At 36.4% G+C, this 24,362-nt stretch overlaps 2 protein-coding genes and 1 non-coding gene across 5 annotated transcripts; 1 reads left to right on the forward strand and 2 right to left on the reverse strand.

Annotated features, from left to right (window-relative positions):
* The first annotated feature begins 12,351 nt into the window (after positions 1–12,351).
* Positions 12,352–12,547, forward strand: LOC117279516 (U2 spliceosomal RNA). Its single transcript, XR_004509938.1, has one exon. It is a non-coding gene; the product is annotated as a U2 spliceosomal RNA (small nuclear RNA).
* Positions 12,548–14,039: 1,492 nt separating this feature from the next.
* Positions 14,040–19,155, reverse strand: LOC104107790 (probable E3 ubiquitin-protein ligase ARI2). Of its 2 annotated transcripts, none has more exons than XM_018774680.3 (6): positions 18,741–19,155; positions 17,013–17,045; positions 16,645–16,927; positions 15,452–15,932; positions 14,649–15,168; positions 14,040–14,507 (listed from the first exon to the last, which is right to left on the reverse strand). In XM_018774680.3, exons 1-6 carry the CDS (start codon positions 18,882–18,884, stop codon positions 14,502–14,504), a joined length of 1,467 nt encoding a protein of 488 aa, XP_018630196.1. In that variant the 5' UTR covers positions 18,885–19,155; the 3' UTR covers positions 14,040–14,501. The 2 variants fall into 2 exon arrangements, with proteins under 2 accessions (XP_018630196.1, XP_009614978.1); XM_009616683.4 differs by having other exon boundaries at positions 14,623–15,168.
* Positions 19,156–19,795: 640 nt separating this feature from the next.
* Positions 19,796–23,294, reverse strand: LOC104107791 (small ribosomal subunit protein uS9c). Of its 2 annotated transcripts, none has more exons than XM_009616685.4 (4): positions 22,868–23,294; positions 20,356–20,644; positions 20,200–20,241; positions 19,796–20,023 (listed from the first exon to the last, which is right to left on the reverse strand). In XM_009616685.4, the coding sequence occupies exons 1-2, from the start codon at positions 23,210–23,212 to the stop codon at positions 20,357–20,359; spliced, it is 633 nt and encodes a 210-aa protein (XP_009614980.1). In that variant the 5' UTR covers positions 23,213–23,294; the 3' UTR covers positions 19,796–20,023; positions 20,200–20,241; position 20,356. The 2 variants fall into 2 exon arrangements, with proteins under 2 accessions (XP_009614980.1, XP_009614979.1); XM_009616684.4 differs by having other exon boundaries at positions 19,796–20,028.
* Positions 23,295–24,362: the final 1,068 nt, after the last annotated feature.

Below are 24,362 nucleotides of genomic sequence, written 5' to 3' on the forward strand. Positions count from 1 at the left end.
GGACGCAACAAAATTCACAGCAGAAGAACTCGAGCAAGTCGCATTGTTCTAGAGATTCTTGGAGAGAAAGTTCCATTCGGGGACAGGACTAAACCCCGAGCTCAGGTAAAGATTTATAGAATTTGGGGGGGGGGGGGGAGCACAGGAAACATAGGGACTTGGGGGAAGGGGGGTGAGGAGAGTAGCATAAAAAATTATTTTTCTAAAAAATAGTTTATACTCTCTAACCAAACACTAGAAAATATTTTCCGGAAAAAAGGTTTTCACTCACCAATCAAACAAGAGAAAATAAGTGATAAAACCACTCATTTTTCATAAAAATATTTTTTAGAAAAATATTTTCCTTGATACCAAACACACTCTAGAATAGAATACATTTTAATATTTTGTACAATTGTGATAGAAGAAATACATACACAATTCAAGCTAATAAAGAAATGTCATAAGAGAAAGGATACTCATCATTTATCGCATTTGGAAAGTAGTATCTATAAACTTAGCATGTTATCTAAGTAGGTATCTGTGAAATATATAGACACCAATCGACAGTTAAAATAAGAATATTACATCTGTACAAAGTTCTTATGAGTTGCAGACTTTGATCTAAGTATTTTGGATTGCTTATTAAATCTTGACTTCTACTTCCCTCCATATTTTATTGAACTTAACTTTGAGGCAACACAGAAACCTCTGCTTTGCGTAGACATTCTTGGCTTCTTTAATTTATAAATTTTATTGTATAGCTGAAGCAATAAATCTGTATATAGGCCCCCTTTAGTTTTCTTTATCTTCTCGTTTGTAGATGCAGTTAATTATTCGAATTTGTCTACCACTTTATACTGATAGTAATCCTGCCTAGAATAAATTGAGCAACTTTTTTTGATTATCCATACTGAAATTTAGTTGCTTAATCACTGGGAGGGCAAAAAGAGGAATATATTAGAAACGTTTTATGTCAATAGGTGAGCATTGGAGTTCTAATTTTAACTTTCCTTTTTGTTTCATTCTGTCTATTTAAACAGTTGTCTATTCTGCTAATTTTACCAACTACAGAGCCTTTCTCTTCTAAACTTTTGAGAATATATAAGCATGCCAAAAAATATGTTTATTTTTGAGAGTTTGGCAGTTGATAATGAAAGTTGAAAGAACAAATGAAGAGGTAAAAGATGTGCTATTTTGAACATGTAAATGTCGCATAATTATTTTCTTGACTGTTGAAGAATTTCACATATGGTTGAATGTTCGATATTTATTTTATTTTATCATTTCAGGTCATACATTTTGATATTCAGGAATTTGCCATATGACAACCTTCATTTGGGTCATATAGTTTCGTGTGAGGGGATCAAGGTAGATCCAAAGAAAATTGAAGCAGTGCAGAGTTGGTCCAGACCGTCCTCAGTTACGGAAATCCGGAGTTTCCTTGGTTTGGCTGGGTATTATCGCCGATTTGTAAAGGGTTTCTCTTCTATTGCTGCATCTATGACCAAATTGACCCAGAAGGGTATTCCGTTCAGGTGGACCGAGAAATGTGAGGAGAGCTTCCAAAAGCTCAAGACACCTTTGACTACAGCCCCAGTATTGGTATTACCTACAGGTACAGGATCTTATACTGTGTATTGTGATGCGTCGCGTATTGGTCTCGGCGCAGTGTTGATGCAAGACGGTAGGGTGATTGCCTACGCATCCAGACAGTTAAAGGTGCATGAGAAGAATTATCATGTACATGACCTGGAGTTAACAGCTTTTTCATGCCTTAAAAATTTGGCGGCATTATTTGTACGGTGTCCATTGTGAAATCTACACCGATCACCGGAGTCTACAATATTTGTTTAAACAGAAGGATCTTAACTTGCAGCAGCGGAGGTGGTTGGAGTTGCTTAAGGATTATAATATCACCATTCTCTATCATCCTAGGAAGGCCAATGTAGTGGCCGATGCCTTGAGTCGTAAGGCGGAGAGTTTGGGCAGCTTAGCATATTTACCGGTAGCAGAGAGGCCTTTGGCATTGGATGTTCAGGCCTTGGCCAACCAGTTTGTTAGATTGGATGTTTCCGAGCCGAGTCGAGTTTTGGCTTGTGTGGTTTCTCAGTCTTCTCTTTATGATCATATCAGGGAATGCCAGTATGATGTCCCTCATCTGCTTGTCCTTAAGGATACAGTTCAGCACGGTGATGCCAAGGAAGTCACTATTGGAGATGACGATGTATTACGGATGCGGGGCAGGCTATGTGTGCCTAATTTGGATGGCTTGCGTGAGTTGATTCTCCAAGAGGCTCATAGTTCGCGGTACTCCATTCATTCGGGTGATGCAAAAATGTATCAGGACTTGAGACAACACTATTGGTGGAAGCGGATGAAGAAAGACATAGTGGGGTATGTATCTCGGTGTCTAAATTGTCAACAGGTGAAATATGAGCATCAGCGACCGGGTGGATTACTTCAGAAGTTAGAGATTCCAGAATGGAAATGGGAGCGGGTCACTATGTATTTTGTTGTTGGGCTCCCACGGACTCAGCGAAAGTTTGATACAGTTTGGGTGATTGTGGATAGGCTCACCAAATCAGTTCATTTCATTCCAGTGATTACTACTTACCCTTCAGAGCAGCTGGCTCAGGTATATATTCGCGAGATTGTCAGACTTTACGGTGTACCGGTATCTATCATCTCTGACCGAGGTACACAATTTACCTCACAGTTTTGGAGGGCAGTACAGCGTGAGTTGGGTACTCGGGTAGAGTTGAGTACAATATTTCACCCTCAGATGAACGGGCAGTCCGAACGCACTATTCAGATACTAGAGGATATGCTTCGGGTGTGTGTGATAGATTTTGGGGGTGCTTGGGATCAGTTCTTACCACTTGCGGAGTTTGCTTACAACAACAGTTACCAGTCAAGCATTCAGATGGCTCTGTATGAGGCCTTTTATGGTAGGCGGTGCCGGTCTCCAGTGGGTTGGTTCGAACCGGGCGAGGCTAGATTATTGGGTACAGACTTGGTTTAGGATGCCCTAGAAAAGGTTAAGATGATTCAGGATCGACTTCGTACAGCCCAATCTAGACAGAAGAGTTATGCGGATCGGAAGGTTCGCGATGTTACATTCATGGTTGGTGAGCGGGTATTGCTCCGGGTTTCGCCTATGAAGGGTGTGATGAGGTTCGGGAACAGGAGCAAGTTGAGCCCTAGGTATATTGGGCCTTTTGAGATTCTTGAGAGAGTTGGAGAGGTGGCTTACAGACTTGTATTACCACCTAGTCTTTCTGCGGTTCATCCTATATTCCATGTTTCTATGCTTCGGAAATATCGCGGCGATCCGTCTCATGTGTTAGACTTCAGTTCGGTTCAGTTGGACAAGGATCTATCTTATGTTGAGGAACTAGTGGCTATTTTAGATAGGCAGGTTCGAAAGCTGAGGTCAAAGAATATTGCTTCCGTGAAGGTTTAGTGAAGGGGTCATCCGGTCGAGGAGGCGACTTGAGAGACCGAGCATGATATACGCAGCTGTTATCCACACTTATTCACCAGCTCAGGTACTTTTTCTAACTCCGTTCGAGGACGGACGTTTATTTTAGAGGTGGAGAATGTGATGACCCAAAATGTCATCTTTAAGTTTAATGATTAATTACATGATCTAAGCACTATTTACCATTACTCAACTTGCGTGTGTAGTCCGTAAAAATTTTTCGGAAAGTTTTCAGGTGAAAAATGGATTAAAATGTGAATTAGATGTTTAAAACACAACTGAGTTGACTTTGGTCAATATTTTGAATAAACAGAATCGGATCAGTATTTTGACAGTTCTGATAGGTCTGTATCGTGAATTGGGACTTGGGCGTATGCCCGGAATCAAATTTCGAGGTCCCTAGCCCGAGATATGGAATTTTGATAAAAAATTTAAAGTTTAAGTTCAAATAATGACCGAATGTCGAATTATATGCAAATGACCCCGGAATAGAATTTTGATGATTCCAACAGCTCTGTATGGTGATTTTGGACTTAGGAGCGTGATCGGAATTTTATTTGGAAGTCCGTAGTGGAATTAGGCTTGAAATACCGAAAGTTAAATTTTCGGAAAGTTTGACCGAGGGGTTGACTTTTTGATATCGGGGTCGAAATCCGATTCTGATAATTTTCATAGCTCCGTTATGTCATTTATGACTTGCGTGTAAAATTTGAGGTTAATCGAACTTGATTTGATAGGTTCCGGTGTTGTTTGTAGAAATTAAAAGTTTCAAAGTTTATTAGGCTTGAATCTATGCGTGATTCGTGATTTTAGCGTTGTTTGATGTGATTTGGGGTTTTAAATAAGTTCGTATGATGTTTTAGGACTTGTTGGTGCATTTGGTTGAGGTCCCGAGGGCCTCGGGTGAGTTTCGGATGGTTAACGGATCAAAAATGGGACTTAAACAGCTGCTGCAATTTTCTGTTGGAAATGCTGTCAAAATCGAACTTCCTGAGGATCGAAGGCAGGCTCGAGATCCATGATCGATGGCAGGCTCGAGATCCATGATCGATGACAGGCTCGAGAGCCATGATCGAAGGCCACTGATCGAAGGCCCAGGATCGAGAGCTATGACCAAGGCCAGTGATCGAAGGCCATAAAGATCGAAGCCATGATTGATAGCCAGGATTGATGGCTGTGATCGAGCCCCAGGGTCGAGAGCCATGATCGAAGGCCATGAACGAGGTCCATGATCGGACCCCATGATCGGACTCCCCATGATCGGACTCCCATGATCGAGGTCCAGGATCAGACCCCATGATCGAGTTCACCCTGGACAGATCTGTAAGATATAAAATCAGGGGGGCTTCGTCCCATTCGTCATTTTTAACAACTTGAAGCTTGAGCAGAGGCGATTTTTGATATATCTTCAAGAAAAAATATTAGGGTAAGTGTTTTTAACTCAATCTTAGTTAGATTACCCGAATCCATCACTGTTTTTAACATTTAATTGGTGATTTAAGTTAGGAAAATTTTGAAAACTCTCTTGGATAGATTTGAGGATTTGAGGGTCGAATCGTTATCGGAATTTAGTCATTTTGGTATGGTTAGACTCGTGGTTGAATGTGCGTTCATATTTCGTAACTTTCGCTGGATTCCGAGATGTGAGCCCCATGGGCAAATTTTGAGTTAATTTCGTATTTTATTGAAAAAGATATAATATTTTCTTATGAAATTGATTTCTATAATTTTTGTTGATTGTATCGAATTAATTATGACTAGATACGAGTCGATCGGAGTCGAACAATTGAGGAAAAAGCATAATACTTGATTAAATTTGAGCAAGTCGAGGTAAGTGACCTGTCTAACCTTGTGTGGGAGAAATTTCTCCTAGAATTGATATTAATGTGATTATTGAAATGTGTTGAAAGTCGTGTACACGAGATGACGAGTGTGTACAAGGGCTAAATGTGAAAGATTATATTTTTAAATTGTGTAGATTATTGTTGCGCAATTATTAAATTATTTTATCTTATTATATTCTTCATCATTGATCTGTGATATATATTTTAGATTTGTTTACCTTTTTCCTGCTAATTATTTTACCTGTTTTACTGAAACTTGGTTTCTTTTATACTGTGCATTATTTGAAGGTTAATTTTCTTTAAATTAAATATTATTAATATGAAATATTTGACATTTTTAAATTTGATATTGAAGCAACGTATTAAAAATTTGAAATATTATTTTCCTGAATTATTTATTCTTGAATATTTTCGTAAGTTTTTTTTTTGGATTATTCTGGCATGAGCCGTGAGCTCTTTATTATTGAAAAATATTGATGTTGATTTTTTGTGGAAAATCGAAATATTGGGCACTTGAGGTGCAAATTATGATATATTGTGATATTGATATGCATGCGGTGGTATAAGGTTTAGGTGTTGAAACGCATACGGCCAGATGAGGGTGGCTTGATACGCGTGGCTAGTAGGGGTGACTACTAGAAGTCATGCGGTGTGATAAGGGTGGCTAAAACGCGGGATGCTATTTTGGGAAAAAATACTTTCTTTAAATAAATTGTGAAGGCTCCCACGGTGGTATAAGAAAATGAGATATTGTGAAATTATTTATAATTTGGGACTACGAGGCGGTACCTCGGTAGTGTCCTTGTTGATATTGATTTATGGCCATAGTTGCTTTCGATTAATTGTTGTGATTTTTATAAAGTTGAAGAAAATTCTGTTTTGATTCCACGTGATATTATTTGCAATTATTTGGTGTCATTAAATGTGACATACTATTTGATATATTTTCAATGTTATTTTATTTTACTATATTGATAAACATTTTACCATGCCATTATTATATTCCAATAGGGCCTTACCTGACCTCGTCACTACTCTACCGAGGTTAGGCTTGGCACTTACTGGGTACCGCTGTGGTGTACTCATACTACACTTCTGCACATCTTTTTGTGTAGATTTAGGTACATTTTACCAGCCTAGACGTCAGTGAGTTACCTGCGCACGGAGACTTCGAGGTATATCTGCCAGCGTCCGAAGACTCCGAAGTCCCCTTCTATCATTTTATGTTGCTTCCTTATATTTTATTTAGACCTTGACTTATAGAGACATTGATAATAAATTCTTAGAAGCTTGTGATTTATTTCTATCGGGTTTTGGGAGTTGAAATTGTTTGAATTGTAGTTTATCTATTTCAGATATTATTATTATTCTGCATTGATAGGCTTACCTAATCTTAGAGATTAGATGTCATCACGACATCCTACAGAGGGAAATTTGGGATCGTGACACCAGGCTATCCGAATACAACTTCAAGAGCGGTGTAACACAAGAAAATAATTATGCGACATTTACATGTTCATAATAGCATATCTTTTGCCTCTTCATTTGTTCTTTCAACTTTCATTAACAACTGCCAAACTCTCAAAAATAAACATATTTTTTGGCATGCTTATATATTCTCAAAAGTTAAGAAGAGAAAGGTTTCTCTGTAGTTGGTAAAATTAGCAGAATAGACAACTGTTTAAATAGACAGTAAGAAAAAAAAAAGGAAAGTTAAAATTAGAACTCCAATGCTTACCTATTGACATAAAACGTTTCTAGTATATTCCTCTTTTTTGCCCTCCCAGTGATTAAGCAACTAAATTTCAGTATGGATAATCAAAAAAAGTTGCTCAATTTATTCTAGGCAGGATTACTATCAGTATAAAGTGGTACACAAATTCGAATAATTAACTGCATCTACAAACGAGAAGATAAAGAAAACTAAAGGGGGCCTATATACAGATTTATTGCTTCAGCTATACAATAAAATTTATAAATTAAAGAAGCCAAGAATGTCTACGCAAAGCAGAGGTTTCTGTGTTGCCTCAAAGTTAAGTTCAGTAAAATGTGGACGGAAGTAGAAGTCAAGATTTAATAAGCAATCTAAAATACTTAGATCAAAGTCTGCAACTCATAAGAACTTTGTACATATGTAATATTCTTATTTTAACTGTCGATTGGTGTCTATATATTTCAGAGATACCTACTTAGATAACATGCTAAGTTTATAGATACTACTTCCCAAATGCGATAAATGATGAGTATCCTTTCTCTTATGACATTTCTTAATTAGCTTGAATTGTGTATGTATTTCTTCTATCACAATTGTACAAAATATTAAAATGTATTCTATTCTAGAGTGTGTTTGGTATCAAGGAAAATCTTTTCCTAAAAAATATTTTCATGAAAAATGAGTGATTTTATCACTTATTTTCTCTTGTTTGATTGGTGAGTGAAAACCTTTTTTCCGGAAAATATTTTCTAGTGTTTGATTAGAGAGTAGAAATTATTTTTTAGGAAAATATTTTTTTATGCTACTCTCCTCACCCCCTTCCCCCAAGTCCCTATGTTTCCTGTGCTCTCCCCCCCCCCCTCCCCCCAAATACCCAACATTTTCACGACTCTATTTTCTTCAAAAATTCTCCCCCCTCCCCCCCCCAATACCCAACATTTTTACGACTCTATTTTCTTCAAAAATTTAATTATTCTTCTCAAAATTCACACAAACCCAAAGAAACTAATGTAATATTTTGCTTTAGTTTTTTACGCAAAAACAACGTTAAAATTTATGCTCTATAACTAAAAAAATACTCTTTTTTTTTTTTGGTTGAAAAAGAAAGTACTATTTTTACAACATGAAAATAAAGTACTCATTTTATTGAAATTAAAGAAAATAATTTTTCTACATCATGAAAAGAAAATACTCATTTTGTTGAAATGAAAGAAAATAATTTTTCTATATCATGAAAAGAAAGTACCCATTTTGTTGAAATAAAAGAAAATACTTTTTCTACATCATGAAAAGAAAATATTTTTTTTGTTGAAATAAAAGAAAATATTTTTTACTATGTTATTTGTTGTTTTATTCTATTTTTATATGACTTTTTGGTACTGTCCCTTCTTGCTTATATTTTCATTAATGTGGTACTTATACTATCCTGAGACGAGGGTCTATTGGAAACATCCTCTCTATCCTCACAAGGTAGGGGTAAGGTTTGCGTACACACTACCCCCTAAACCCCACGGTGTGGGATAATACTCGGTATGTTGTTGTTGTTATATGTCATTTGTTGAAATGAAAGAAAATACTCATTTGTTGAAATGAAAAAAAAATACTCTATATCTATAACATGAAAAGAAAGTACTATTAATAATATTTCTATTTAGGGTGGGGGGTGTAACTGTAACGACCTGACTTGTCGTTTTAAGAATTTTGTATGGGGGTGAGTTGGTGGGGGTTGGTGGCGATGAGGAATATTGGAAAAGAATTTTGGAAAATGTTTTCCCTTCTCTTGATAGGGAAAATATTTTCCTCCAATTGGAGGAAAATGAGTTCATAAGAAAAATATTTTTCAAAATATTTAAGCCAACCATACATGAAAAAATTGAAAAATATTTTCCGAAAAATATTTTCCTTCGTACCAAACACACCCATAGTCTTAAAATTTCTATAAGTAGGCTAAGAAATGCTTCATCAAAATCGACCCTCCATTCCATTGTTATGGGTCCCAATAATGGTCCAGTAGGTATCATAATGGGAATAAGAAATACTATGAGCATTTGTATTATTGGAACTTTGTGGTTTGTTAAATCAAATAAGACAAACTTAAACTCCTTAGCGTGAACTGATCATAATCTACAGGACAATGTATATTTTCGAGGCCTTATCAATGAAATATTCCAAAGCGTCATACCATCAAGATTTCTTTGAACCCTACTTCGTATGCGAAATATGAACTAAAAGATATTAAATTAGTTAATTGAACTTTGTGATTTCAAGAGCATTTACAGAATAAAAGAGGGACAACCATGGCAATCTTCCGCAAATCCTCGTCTGCTTACATAATCTTTTTAATCTGAGCCTGCAAATAAATAGGAAATGAGGTATTATTGTGGTTATATTCAAATCAAAGAAAAATTTAAATTTTAGAAACAAGATCTGATGTGACCTGAAAGCAATTTGGTCCAGTTAAACACATTAAATTGAAAAAAAGGAGAACAATTACTATTCAAATAGCACCAATGTAATAATTGTCAAAATATTTCTCAAGAAAACAAATTCTAGTACAATAAAGTTTGAACCTTGAGAAACTAGACAAACAGGAAATTCACATAAAAACCTCAAACATTTTACCTTTTATGGAATGTTCATTTCCCACATAAATGTGGCTTGAACAAGTCACATACCTCAAGTACTCTACCCTCTCCTATAGACTCATGATATATTTGATCTTTACCTAATATACTCTAGAGTTTTCTTTGAAGTATTAAACAGTAAAGTGCTCAGTGATTATAAAGTTCAAACGACAGTAAAAAATGTTGAATTACTTGTTAAAAATACACAGCTTATTGCGAAGTATTTTTTTGGTCTCAAGAGTCTCCTATAAACTCATGATGTATCAATCTTTCCAAAGTACACTAGAGACTCTATAGTGTTTTTCTTTTGAAGCACTAAAAAGAAGTGGTTAGTAGTAGTAAAATTCGAGCGGCGGTAAGTAGTCAACAAGACCTACCTTAAGTGTCTCAACAAACTATTCTACATTTTGCTTCAAGTATCTTAGTAGTCTTCCTTACAAGGTGATATCAAAGAATTGTTCCAACTTAATAAGGGATTAACTTGATGAGTATCATGGCATCAAACTAAAAAACAGTGTTGAATCTTCAGTTGCTCTAATTCTATTTCATTGTAGAAATTATATCAAATTGCAACATCTTTTTATTAGTTCTTCCATATGTGAAATGGAGTATGAAATGCAGATTATTCCACAAAATAAAGATTTAAAAAAACGAAAAGAAAGATAGTTTCTTAGATAGTGAGCATACAACTTTTGAGAGTAAATATGAGCAAATTCTGGTGAGGCAAAAGGTCGAGCACCTAGAAGGAAGTTAATAATCAAAGGGTACTACTTAAAATACTCTGAAGTAGTCATATTAACTACCTTCTGAAGGGTAGTGGTGATGAGAAGTGTTTGCTATTTTAAAAATAATTTCTAAAGTTTTAGGAACATAGATCTACAGAATGGAGGGAATAAGTTTTTTTAGTGAAAAGTTATTTGGAGGGAAAAGATAAAATAATAAGTAGTAAAAATTTCTTTAAATTAGTGAGTTTTAGTAGCTATTTCCTTTTATTGCCAGTAAAAGGGTACTTAATAGCCAATGCTCATCTGCCGCTAACATTTGAGTTTATGAAATCATTTAGTGGCCTTTGTTTTATTGCCGCTAATAGATTGCCTCAAAAAACCTTTTTTGTTGTAGTGACAGTCAACGTTAAATTTAAGAAATTCTATAAATCTTTACCTGAGCTCGGGGTTAGTCCTGTCCCCGAGTAGAACTTCCTCTCCAAGAATCTCTAGAACAATGCGACTTGCTCGAGTTCTTTTGCTGTGGATTTTGTTGCGTCCGTTTCTTCGTGTACCTGAAAATATCTTGGTACCTGATAAGATTCTGATGACTCCTCCCCCCTGTTGACTTCGTTCAGCTCAGTAGCAGGCATCGGTTCATGTAATTGCTATGTCGTATGCTCCTTTCCTTTGCTATTGAAAACTGAGATCGCATTCATCTCGCACCATTGACCATTGGTCCCATGGTACTCACATCATTGATTAGGATCCCTCTGTCTGGGGCCGGATCTCATTGGCCTCGGGAATCGTGCTCTCTTAATATTTCTCATTGCCGATACCAATTTCACCACGCTGACATTGAAGCTGTATTCGAATAGCCTAGGGTAGGTGGAGTCTCGGGAGCCGGATACCTCTTTGTCCTGCAATGATATGTTATTTCGGCCGCGATCAGCTCTCCTATTGGCAACAAATCTATCCGCCGACCAGAAACCTCTGCCGCGTCCTTCAGCCCTTTCATAGGGCAAAAATCGACCTCTAAAAGACCGTCGATCTGTATCGAAATCATTCTTCAACTTTTCCTTATTCTTCTCCCAGTCCCGGCCCTTAGTTGAAGCTGGGAAACCGAGTTGGTCATACTCAATTCTTATCTTCGACTCGTAGCGGTTGTGAACATCCGCCCATGTTGTTGCTTGGAACTCGAGTAAACTTTCTTTCAATTTCTGGGAAGCGTCAGAACTCCTCAGATTCAGTCCTTTAGTAAATGTCTCAGTTGCCTATTCGTCCGGCACGACCGGTAGCAGCATCCTTTCCTTATGAAATCTGGTCACGAACTCCCGCAGTAATTTGAACTCTCCTTGCGCAATCCTGAATATATCGGCCTTTCGAGAGTTAGAAAATCTAATTTTATTCACTTAAAGTGACTTAACAATTAAGGACGTTCATTACAGGAAAAAAAAATTAAGGACCTTCATTAAAATGTCCCTTGATCGTGACTTTTTGTGCTTTTCGGGTATATCTTAGAAAACTCTACCAAAATAGTCATTCCAATATGACATTTTTCTTCCTCCAGAGTAAGAAATGTTACTTCCTTGTCATTTGATAAGACTTTTTACGGAATACTGAAGTATTGTCTAAAATATCATTAAAAATGAGTAAGTATTTACACACACCAAGTACCAACACTAAACTATGATTAATAATAGTGTATCTGCAACATATGACATGCCCTTATTGGTTATTGTTTGACCCTAAATACTCTGTAGGGATAAGTTAAGTTAATAATTCTCACCTTTTGAACTGTTGTTAGTTCTTAAAAACTAGTGTGGGGCATAAATATATGCTACACTTTGTACAATCAATTAAAGTGTTTCAAGCTACTCTGCCTTTGCTCTCTCTCTTGTAGGAAGTATTGCAGTATTCTCGCAGTCCCGCACCGAAAGAAGCAAATAAGTCGACAGTTGAGAGGAGCTATAAAAGGCGAAGCCCGTTTACGTTTTGAAGTATACCTTTCTCGGCCTTTTGGCTAAGATCAAGTGTAGTATTTGTTCTTATCAGTTTAATATCTGATATGTGGATTATTGGTCCACACGATATTAACTTAATTTTTTAAGGGGGAAAGTTCACTAAGGTAGCTTGCTATCTGGGCTTTCATGCGTCGCCCATGTGTTGCACTGTTGCTTGGGCCTGGCGCACCCCTCCAAATCAAGTTAAATATTTCGATACTTATCTGGGCTTAATTTAAGATCTTCAGCCCAGTTCCAGCAGTACATTCTCTTGCCTTATCTTGAAACTTTTGTAAGAAGAGAAATTGACCATAAAAAAGTTAATACATTTTGTTGCAACAAAAATGAACAAAATATTTGAAACTTAATCTGAAGTGTCAAGAGAGTGCATATGAAGTGCTGTTTACCTTTCGTTTCTCACAATGCTCGATACAAGAATAGCATAGCTAAAACGAATTCAAGTGAAATATGCCCTAGTTGCCTACACAATGGCATAAACTAGACCTTTCACTCACCAATCAAATGATACTTGCCGGCCCACATAACCCATTAAAATTGACCCTTTAATCGGTTCATGACCCACGAAACCTTAACCGGATCAACCCATTAATTTAAGGAGTCTGGGCTGGGCTATAATATTTTGACCCACTGTACCGGAGCCGAACCAGTAGCTGACCCACGGGTCAACATGCCCGGACCAGCTCACATACTCACATACATACATACATATATATATACATGTATATATATATGTAAATCCAAACATGTAGTAAAGTATGATTTTTCTTTTATTTTTTTTCTAATTGGCTTCAAGGACATGTAGTACTTTCAAGTTCGTATATATGTATTAAGTTTGAAATTTTTAACATTTATTAGTTTTTAACTTTTTTTAATTAAATTGGATTCAGCCCACTAGGGCCCGGGTTAAGGGATTAAGGGATTACGGGTTACGGATCCGGGTCGGGTCAACATGTTTTGATTAATGGGTCAAATCCGGACCGGCACCTATAAGAAAATGAACCGGCCCGGCCCGGCTAAGGACCCACGGGCCAAGAATCAACGGGTTCAGGTCCGAGTCGACCCATTTAACAGGTCTAGCATAAACAATAATAAAAGCATAAATACAAATGCGACTCCATATCCTTTCACAAAATTTAAATCACATAAAACTAGAGAGGGATATGGATCAATTATATATGAATTCTTTATAACTATTCTGCTAATGAAAATCAATTCCATTTTCAATGTTTAAAGGATTTAAGATGTTCTCATTATTTTTACGCTGATATCAACTAACCACAACCTCCTCTATTTGTTCGAAGATGGTACGGCTATGCGAATCGATAAATGAATTGGCATAGGTGGAAAGACTGACTCCGTAATTAGGCTAAAATAATTTTCCCGCAATTGGCAATAATAATTTTTTTGGACGAAGATGCTTAAGTTTAAGCAAATTGTTAACTCAAGGATTACCTCTTACTCTAAAACTAAAAAAATGTGTCAAATTAAAGGTAAAGTCTTTGTAACTACATCATTCTTAATATCTTTAATCTCATAGAAAATAATTAAACTATTTATGTTTTTATGGCTACGACTCATAATTAATCCAAATATTTTCCCGTAAATGGCAGCAATATGGGGCAAGTGCACAGATAGCTTTGTGTCCCAAAAATTTGAACTGGAAAACTGATGTTCAAAACGTAAATTTATAAATAACAGCTCCTAGAATAGGCAATCAGCAACCATTTTACAAAGTGCATCTTGCAATAGCAAATCATTGGCCCTATAAACACACAAAAAAAAAAATGCCCAGATACACTAACTACTAGCTATTCAAAGATACAATTGCTTGTCCTGTGACATGTTAATGTACATTATACTAAGAACAAAAGACAGAATCCTGGACCTCTTCTTAGCAACTACAGCAAGTTGAAGTTGGAAGCCTTCAACCGGAACATTTCTCACAAAAATAAGACTTTCAAAGCTCTCTCTATAGCTAGATATATATATATATATATATCTGCACGTATAGTACGCCGTAGAATGTCAATTAGGAAGTTCTGATGCTTTCTCCACACCCTTGGATCTATAACGAGCTATCGTATGAGTTGCTTGCTGTAGAGGAACCAGCAAATCGTTGTCGATGCACTCATACCTGAAAAAAGTCGAATTGAGAAATCAGCTTCAGTACTTAAAAATACGATATACTTGATGCTGCTGCAAATATCTACACTGCATTTGACAAATTAGATGTATTAATGTACACTCACAACTTTGTGCAGAGATCATCAGTTACTGTGGAGAGAGTAATGATTTTCATTCTTGTTTCCATAAGCTTATCTTCAGGATAATTAGCAAACGGCTCTTCTAAAAACATTGAAAGTCTTTCAATATTTGTTTCAAGTTGCTGCTGCTGATCCTCAAAAAGGTTTTGCTTTATTTCCCTTTCCTCTTTTGTGATTTCATTCGCGAAAAGATCACCAAAATAGTAGTATGCAAATGGATAGGAACATGCGACAGCTCGCCTTGATAGGGAAAGTCTATCAAATCCAGTCATTGCCCAACTGAAATCTTTTAATTGCAATTCCTTTGCTTCAAGGATACGGACTTTATTAAGTATTTTTTGCTTAGATTCAGATGCTTCAATCTTCAATGAATCAATATGAGCCTTATATCGACGATAATAGTGAGTAAGGCGCCAATAATCCTCTACGGTATCAGCACTTTTCAAATGGCTTTCTTTGTATCTGCCACAAGTGTGCCCTTGTATACTTGACCATGAGTGTTCAAGTCCAGTAGCTTCACCACAGAGCCAACTAACAAAGAACATTTTGCAGAAATGTTAATATGATCGTAAAGCATCAAGTAAGAGGAATTGATCTACTATATTTAAAGGGCAGCCCGGTGCACTAAGCTCCCGCTATGTACGGGAGCCCGGAGAAGGGCCGAACCACAAGGGTCTATTGTTCGCAGTCTTACCCTGCATTTCTGCAAAAGACTGATTCCACAACTCGAACCCATGACCTCCTGGTCACATGACAACAACTTTACCAGTTACGTCAAGGCTACCCTTCAATTGATCTACTATATTTGTCTTACCAAAATGGCTGTCCACATATACACTGTACAAGGTTGCATCCTCCATCCTTTTCGACAATTTTATGACATTTTGGACAATGCTTGGTTTTCTCGGACATCCAAGTGACGGTTGGCGCTTCATCGTCGCACTTCTTAAGCCAAAGATCCCACATCACACATGAACAAGGTGAGTGCAGTTCACACAAGCAATTAAAACAGAATTGTTTACCACATGCACATTCAACTTCACAGTACTCGTCATCCTCAACGCGGATTGCATTTCCACAATGAGGAACACTAGGGCACCATTTAACCCTCTTATTATCCTCAATATATGATTCTAGGATAAAACGATCAAATTTCTCCGCCAAATTAGGATCCTTTGCAGTGACTAGATCCCTAATCTTTCCTTCATCACAGATTGCTTTGCACTTCTGAGCCATGCATGTTATACGTCTACTCTTCCCATCATTTATCTTTACTATGAAATACTCCGTCCAACCTACGCAAGAAAATGAAAAAACCCAACCTTTAGGCTACACCATTCATAAATAGGAGTCACAAATCCATAAAACTGAGAAAAACAAGAAGGTCAATCAAGCAAATCTAGTTGTCTAACTTTAGAAGACGAAATATCACTATCATACAAGACTAAAAATGCAGAAACCTTAAGCATGACCAAGTAAGGAAATGACATCTTCATATGGTTGATACAACAACAATAACCCAGTAGAATCCCACTAGTGGGGTCTGGGGAGGGTAGAATGTACGCAGACCTTACCCCTACCCCGGAGGGGTAGAGAGGTTGTTTCCGGGAGAACCTCGGCTCAGAGACAAAAGATCCATAACAACAACAAAAACCAGAAAAATAATATCAGCATCGTGAGAGACAGCAAATAAATGGAAGGGCAATAACACAAATACTATGCAAAAGTGTGAAATACAACATAAACCGCTAGCAGTCCTAGACAAAACACTATCACACTAGCCGGTACAAAGAGGACCTCTTCATATGGTTGATGCCATTGATTAATGATGCAGTAAAAGGAGAAGGATCATAAGGCTCTCACATGACAAAAGAAATGTAAAATGGCTGGACAATAACCTACAAAGGAAGTTAACAGCATTGTTTATACTGATCAATGAGCGGCCATGTGATTCAGAAAAAGCAAACACAGAAAGATAGATTAGGGGGAAGGATGAAAGATGCTTACAATCATTGCAAAACCTATGATTGCAATCCATTATCGTCGTTTCCTCAGCAGGGAAATCTTCAAAGCAGATTTCACATGTTATTTCTGTTGAGGGCTCGGAGGCAGGATGCTGATCATCTTTCTCTTCAAGTGATACGCCAGCTTCTGCGTATAATTTTTCTTTTCCTCTTTCAACAAACACTGCAAAAACCTTATCAACATCCCATTGATAATGAATAAGCAATGTCCGAGCATGATGTTCCTTAAGAGAAAGCAAGTCCACCACTCTTTGCAAATCTTCTTTCTGCAAATATATAGAAATGTTTCACATCTCAGACACTAATAACAAATTGAAAAAAGAAGAAATTTTAGGACAAAGATGTGCTCACCTGTGCTGCTAAAAGGGACTCTTTCCTTATTACCTGCAAAAGCCAAAAAACCAGGACTAAATTTTCAAATTTAAAAGGACATAAACTTGAGGTTTTTGTTATTTAAGGTGAATGGGAAATGGAGAGAAAATAAAATTTTTGAGTAAAATTTTAAGTTTCCCCCTCTTGACAATGAGACATTGTCCCATATTGAAAGAGGAAAAGATTTTTGGTGGGTATATATATAATTGCTCTTCTTGTAGCTCTTAAAGAGTTAAGAAGAAAGTAAGCCTCGCGCCGTCGTCGTCATCGCTCTACTCGGCTTCGGCGGCTTCGGCTTCGGATATGTTCCAATCCGTGTATTGACCACCAGCTGCAATAGCAGCCGCCTAATGTTCTTCTCACCATGGCCAAGTGCTTGCTCCACAAACAAGCCAGTGCATGCTCCACCATGGAGGGTGGAGGGTCGTTCATCTTCAAAGCTGACTGCTATAAATATGTGCAGCAGCTGTTGAAGAAAGACACCAAACTGAAAACGTTCAACTTTGGCTATACATTGCACTCTTTCCTCTCAGCATTTACATACGATTTTCTGAGTTTCTACTCCTTTGTTCTGCATTGTTTTAACTTCAAACAAAGCAACTGTAAGTATGATTTGCTACCGAACTTTGTGTTCGCTGAAACACTGGGGTTTGAAGTACCGCTACACCAGTGTGTGATTCGTTCTATCATGGGAGGAAATAATCCATAACTTTGGGTACTAGGAGGGGATTAAATTCCTTAAGGAAACACTATGAATTCAGTGAGCTCGAATTAATTACTGTTTTATTACGATAACTTATATTTCCCAGAATTATTATTTACAAATACAGCAATATTGGCGGGACTAACACATAAGACATCACACAACTATCAGCTCATTAAATACCTAAGGTCACATAATTGAAGAGCCATTTTGCTTTCTATGAATGAGTTAAGAGGAAATCAATGCCATTTTACCAGAAGTTCATAATATATCCTCAAGCAACAAACTAGATAACCCCAACCCTTATCAAACTCAAACAGGCTAGTTCTTAATCACTCAGCAGAGCAAAGAACAAACACAACAACAACAATCCAAACTATTCGGCACCAGCTGAATCTGTAATATGCACCCTGCTCCATTTGGACGCATTTCATTTAAATACTCCCTCCTTCGCAGTTTATGAGACCTTTTTTGCTTCTCCAGAGTCAACTTTACTAATTTTTGAAGCTTAGATCAACTCAATATTATAAAACTAAAATTTTGATATTCAAAAACTATACGATTAGTACTATACGCTGCAATTCTTCTCAGGTCGATATGATGAAAAATATATATTTTAAAATGATAGTTAAAGTTCACATAATTTGAATCTCGAGAAGCGAAGTGTCACATATATTAAGACAGAGGGAGTAATTAATTATAAGTTCTCTAATACTAGAGGTTCTCTCCATTTTCTAGTGACACACAATTTTCTAAACATAACAAAAAGGCTCACTGAATTGTGCAAACCTATCCTACAACTTAATCAAGTAAAAAACCATCATGTATCAGCCATATGAGCAGAATTAACATATTTCAAGGGTCTACCGGAAATACCTTCTCTACCACCACAAGGTAAGGTATAAGGTTTGTGTATGAATTACCTCACCAGAAGTTTAAGGGGAAAAAAATCACAAGGGATAAAAGGCAGAAGAAAATGATATTTGGGAAAATTTATACTATACCCTGCAAGAAGGAGCTTTGCCACAGGACACGTCACTATCATATTCAGGTTCAGGGTCACGATCATATTCATTGTCGCTTTCATCATCATCGTACGCTCCATTATAGTATTCCTCGTCACTGCTGCCATACATAGAGTCCGACATTGTAATAATTTATAGGAAACTCAAAAATGAAAAAATGTGGCACAAAAATGGTAAATTATGCAAGGTTAATTCCTTAGAAGGGGAATTTGCTTCTTTTTAATTAGTCACCAATGCAAAATATTGGTGACGAATTTTAGGGGGAAGCAAATACCCCCTCCAATTAGAGACAATCTTTGTCTTTTCTGTGTGTGTACTTTTTGATGTTATTAAGGTTGTTAATTTCTTGTTTCTTAGGAAATTAAAGAGAAAAGCAGAGTGTTTTTTGATTGTTGTGATATTCTTGCCCGTTATATAGGTTCTTTGTTCACTGGCACTCCTTGCTCATTGGTTAACCATATATTTTCTTTTTAAAAATTAATTAGAGTGAAGGTGGACCGTAAATAGTGTAGAAGAGAAGAAGGTAGAAGAAAAGGCGCTAAACCATATACTGAACAACTAATTTTGCCTCAGTTTATTACTTGTATTTATTAATTTACTTTTTAGTGATTGAAAATAAAACGTGTTTTGAAATGAAGATAGTTGTGAATAATGTGGAGGAAAATATGGTTAAACTGAGTTGGTTAATAATACTTATATGCACTCCTTGTTTACATCAAACTAATCAATTTAATACGATTACAAATTATAGTGAGGATTCGACCATGGATAGTGATAAATGTATTTATAAGAAACAAATTTTTAAATTCATTCATTTGATGTAATCAATTATTATTTTTTCTCACCGCCCTAACATGTTTCTCATTTATAATTTGAAGATAGGTTAGCTTGTTTATATTTTGTGTAACTAACACAAAAAATTACCCTAATTTACAATCACATCTCAATCTAATAGCTGTTAATAGTCGATATTTCTCACCAATCATTTGGCTCCATCTGGACCCATTTCATTCCAGGCTTTTAAAATTAACAGGTAACAAAATCTTCAAATTATATTAAACTCTCTCGGTGAATGTTTACAATGTGAATCTAGACTTACAAACTCAATAACAACTTCAACAGATTCAATTGTAATTCTGAGTCAAGACTGATACAAAATTTACAAGAAGCATTTGAGTAATGGATCGGAAACATTTCCGATCTCCAACTGTCGAACCAGATCATTGATATGGTATTTCCTCAATCTGCATTAACAAAACCACCTAATCTGCAAACCAAAAGTAGAAAGAATTACAAACACAAATCATGGTTTACATCATTCATTTATTCGCAAAGGGACAAAAAAGTGCATTGAGGAATCCATAATATGGCTATGAATTTCATGCCTGATCAATCCATTACGTATTATTAAAGCAATGGTCTATGATGATTTCCATACCTTTCTACCAAATGCAACGATGGTAAATAAGAAGTTCCCAACCTAGAAAGGGAAAGCAAAGAAAACGTGAGTAAATTCCATTAAAGCTCTTGCACTTGTGTGCTTCAGTGGAAAAGCGCACAGTTTTTCAAACTGAAAATTTATTTGGAGTATAACCTCAACGCTTGGAGAATTGTGGACGCTTGCGAGCCTTCTTGAGACCAACTTTCTTCCGCTCCACAACTCTGGCATCTCTAGTTAGCAGGCCCTCTTCCCTCAATGGTTTTCTATGACTCTCACTGATCTTTAGGAGTGCACGAGCAATGCCAAGGGAGATTGCTTGAGCCTGCCCAGAAAGACCACCGCCTTCCACCTTGACAAAAATATCATAGCTAGCCTCATATCCTAAAGTGGCCAGAGGAGTTTTAACATATTGAATCCACAACGGATTTCCTTGAAGATATTCCTGCAATTCATGACAAGTGTTAGTCTGATAGAATCAAAGCAATAAAGCAATGAAGAAAAAGATAGCAGTACATTACATACAAAAAGAAGCAGGCAATGTTAATCAGAATGTTAATGACTTGTTGCCTCATCGACACCAAGTATATGACAGAGAACTCAATAATCTAGATGCACTTCCATAGCAACATTTTCTTTTTCATAAGGTAAGATAATTTCATTAACAGAATACCGAGGAGGTACTTCAAAAAGAAAAAGTTACAGCATTGCTTGTTACAATTACACTCCCAAAAAGTCGAGAGTTCCCATAGCAACATTATAGAGGTACAAATTTCACACACCTTTTGATCCCAAGTTAAGGGTTTTCAAGTGTGCTAAACACAACTTAATTCCCTATATTAGGTTAGCACGTCCTACTTATCTAATATAATTATTCAATTTCTGCCATGCTTTTAGAAATGTAATTCGAAACGGATAAGTTGTGTTCTCAGGCTTCTGTTATAACTTATATGCACCGATGATTCAGAGAACTAGTTTACACATGCATTTCTCAGAAACTCAAAGTTATTCCTCTGCAACTTTGCTATCATTGCTTTTCCAAGTCAAATCACACTTTACAATCTATATACACTCTAAGGCCTCATTTGTTTGCACTTAATGGATATTTGAATCTTAATCATTCAGATATCAGACGTTAAGTACGTTTGTTTTTAAAGTCTAAATCTTAATTATTCAGATCTTAATCATTAAGTGTGATTTTTTTTTTTACTTTACTACCACTTAATGGGTCTGAATAGGTCAGTATGATTAAGATCTATAACGGAGACTTAATTTCATTAAGATGCTATCATCCATATTCATTATTAACTGCCGCCATCGCCTACCATTATCAACTACCACTATGCCGCCGCCACCACACCACCATCATCATCAATCATAGCCGCCACCATTATCGACTATCACCACCCATCATCTCCACCACTACCGCCACCATCATTCTCAACCACAATCAACACTCATTCACCTCAACTACCACAACTAACTACCCCATCACTATCAACAACCACAGACGGCACTGCCCATCATTATAACCTACCAACACCCATCACCACCTTCCTCAATCACAACTATCATCTTCCTCAATCACAATTACCACCACTACCCGCCATTATTAACTATCACCACCCACCGCCATCATCCTCAATCATAATCGCCACCGTTACCAATCACCACTAGCTACTACCCTGAACCACCACCTTCAACCAAAACTACCACTAACCACCGCCTCTAGTCGGCATTCACCCGTTAGCCATCACCACCAGCAACTATCATATTTTAAAAAACTATATATTTTATTGATAGAATATTAGATTGTTAGTATTTCATTTGAATTTTATGTTTATTAATTTTCAAATAAAGATAAATCTTATACGTTCAGGTGTTAAAAATCAAACAGTCTTAATCATTTAGTATTCAGATCTTAATACACATCTTAATATTCAGTTGTGTATTCAGATTCAGATGTCTTAATCTTAATACACATTCAGACGTCTTAATCTTTAAAAAAAAAAAAAAAAACAAATGATGCCTAAGAGAGCTGTCCCTCCCTTATATATTTCTTCACATAGAACATTATGAAGCACCGCTTGTCTTCCTAAACCCTGTTATCTACATCCATTTTAAGTGACCAATTTAGCAAACAGCAGCTTTAAATAAGACACGTGAGAATCATGGTCAAACCATGATAAACCAACGGGCTACCTGCTTATTTTATGAAACTGAGCAAGATAATACCTAATGCAATTGCTTGAGAAGCGAAATTTTTTCCAAATTATCATCTGCAATAAATTGTTCCAATGACAGATAATTTTATATATGTCGCCTACATGAATCTTCTGTCATCATTCAGTTTCAATCGGTTCATTTCATCCAAAAGTAAAGAAATTGTTAACTTAGCCACATTAGTGCCTGTCTGTATGTCTTCTACCTATTTATTGCAAACTAGTTGAAGCACGCTGCTCTAATTGGTCCATTTCATCGAACACTAAGCAATTTCTCAATCAAGGCACATTAGGTTCTTTAAATCTCACATTTATTCAACACACACAAATCTCCACTGAAACTTTAAGAAAACAATTCTATACCGCTATAATAAACTTAAGAAATACAATTTCTATTAAGCAAAGCATATCGGTAAATGCAACTGAGAAAGGAGAACGAAGCGGACCTTGGCATCACGATAATTGATGATGATTTTTCCAGAACCTTCCTGAAGGACAACACGAGCACTAGCGCTTTTACGTCTGCCAGTTCCGAAAATAGGCTGTGCAGCAAAACCGCCGGGAAGTCTACTTTTCACAAGCTTCAGAAGTTCCTCTCGCGTTTCCAATTCCGGCGGCGCCGGTGCTTCGGCGACGGAAGCTGACACTACGAGTGTAGGAATTTTGGAAGTGAGAGATAAAGGGAATGGCTTTGAATTTGCGAAAGATATGGCATAGGGTTTTTGAGAAATTTGTGAGGAGAAGGAGAGAGAAGCAAAGGATGAGGTGAGAGAAGCGAGAGAAATCGCCATTTTCGACTTTCTCTCGGGTTAAGAGTGAAGGGTCGAATTTTGAAGCGAAGCAGTGGATAATGTAAAGCCGATCGGTAAAGGCCTGTTTGGTTGAAGGGACTGTTAAATCCCCAATCCATTATCCCAATACGGCAATACCCAAGATTTTTTTTTCTTTTTCCTCAAAGGTATATATTATATTAATGCATAGATATGCATATATATTATTAACGGAAAAGGGCCAAAAATGCCCTCCTTTTATAAATGGCTCAAAAATGCCCTCCTTTCACCTATGAGTTCAAAATGTTATTTTTAGGCTTAAAAATGCCCTCTCTTAACGGAAAAATGACATGACATTGATGGACATTTTAATTAAACATGTAGCATTTATTTAGTCCGAAAAAAAGTGAATTTTTTTTACTAAAAACTGAAAAATTTTAAAATATTTTTTTTTCCAGTTTTTACAAAAAACTGCTTTAAAAAAGCTGAAAAATATTTTCTAAAACAATATTTTTGTAAAAACTGAAAAGCAATTTTCTAAAGCAATATTTTTGTAAAAGCTGAATAAATGCTATATGTTTAATTAAAATGTCCATCAATGTCATGTCATCTTTCCGTTAAGAGGGGCATTTTTAAGCCTAAAAATAACATTAAGGGCAAATTTGAACCCATAGGTGGAAGGAGGGCATTTTTGAGCCATTTCCAATACGTTAAGGGCATTTCTGGCCCTTTTCCGTATTACTAATACAATACAAAGATTAATATTGTGAGCCAATGTTGCAGTTGCTTTGCTGTGATTATTATTTCTTATGCGAACAATTGAAGGTAACATTAACTATGCCAAAAAAAATGTTTCTTACACCACCAATTAAACATTATACTATTCCATCCATTTCAATTTATGTGAACTTATTTCTTTTTTAGTCTGTGCAAAAAAGAATGACTCCTTTTCATATTTGAAAATAATTTGTGCAGTGATTTATAACCACACAAAATATGTGTCTCATTTTACACCACAAGTTTAAAAGTTTCTTTTTTTTATAACTCTGTGTCCGTTCAAATAGGTTCACATAATTTAACACGGAGGAATTAATATTTTATGTGGAGGTATTATGTAAAAGATTCATTTTGCTAAAGCAAAGCAGTCAACCAAAGGACTCCTAGAAAGTTG

The sequence above is a fragment of the Nicotiana tomentosiformis genome, chromosome 4 (genome assembly GCF_000390325.3).
Source record: "Nicotiana tomentosiformis chromosome 4, ASM39032v3, whole genome shotgun sequence".
In the NCBI taxonomy this organism is placed as follows: domain Eukaryota; kingdom Viridiplantae; phylum Streptophyta; class Magnoliopsida; order Solanales; family Solanaceae; genus Nicotiana; species Nicotiana tomentosiformis.

What these genes read in the sequence shown, in the direction of transcription:
- LOC104107791 (XM_009616685.4), bottom strand. Translation starts at nt 23,212, where the DNA reads ATGGCGATTTCTCTCGCTTCTCTCACCTCATCCTTTGCTTCTCTCTCC. An exon ending in TCAATTATCGTGATGCCAAG is followed by an intron (nt 20,645 to 22,867) that starts GTCCGCTTCGTT and finishes CATGAATTGCAG; the next exon opens with GAATATCTTCAAGGAAATCC.
- LOC104107790 (XM_009616683.4), bottom strand. Translation starts at nt 18,884, where the DNA reads ATGTCGGACTCTATGTATGGCAGCAGTGACGAGGAATACTATAATGGA. An exon ending in AGTCCCTTTTAGCAGCACAG is followed by an intron (nt 16,928 to 17,012) that starts GTGAGCACATCT and finishes ATATATTTGCAG; the next exon opens with AAAGAAGATTTGCAAAGAGT. An exon ending in ATATGTGGACAGCCATTTTG is followed by an intron (nt 15,169 to 15,451) that starts GTAAGACAAATA and finishes GTTCTTTGTTAG; the next exon opens with TTGGCTCTGTGGTGAAGCTA.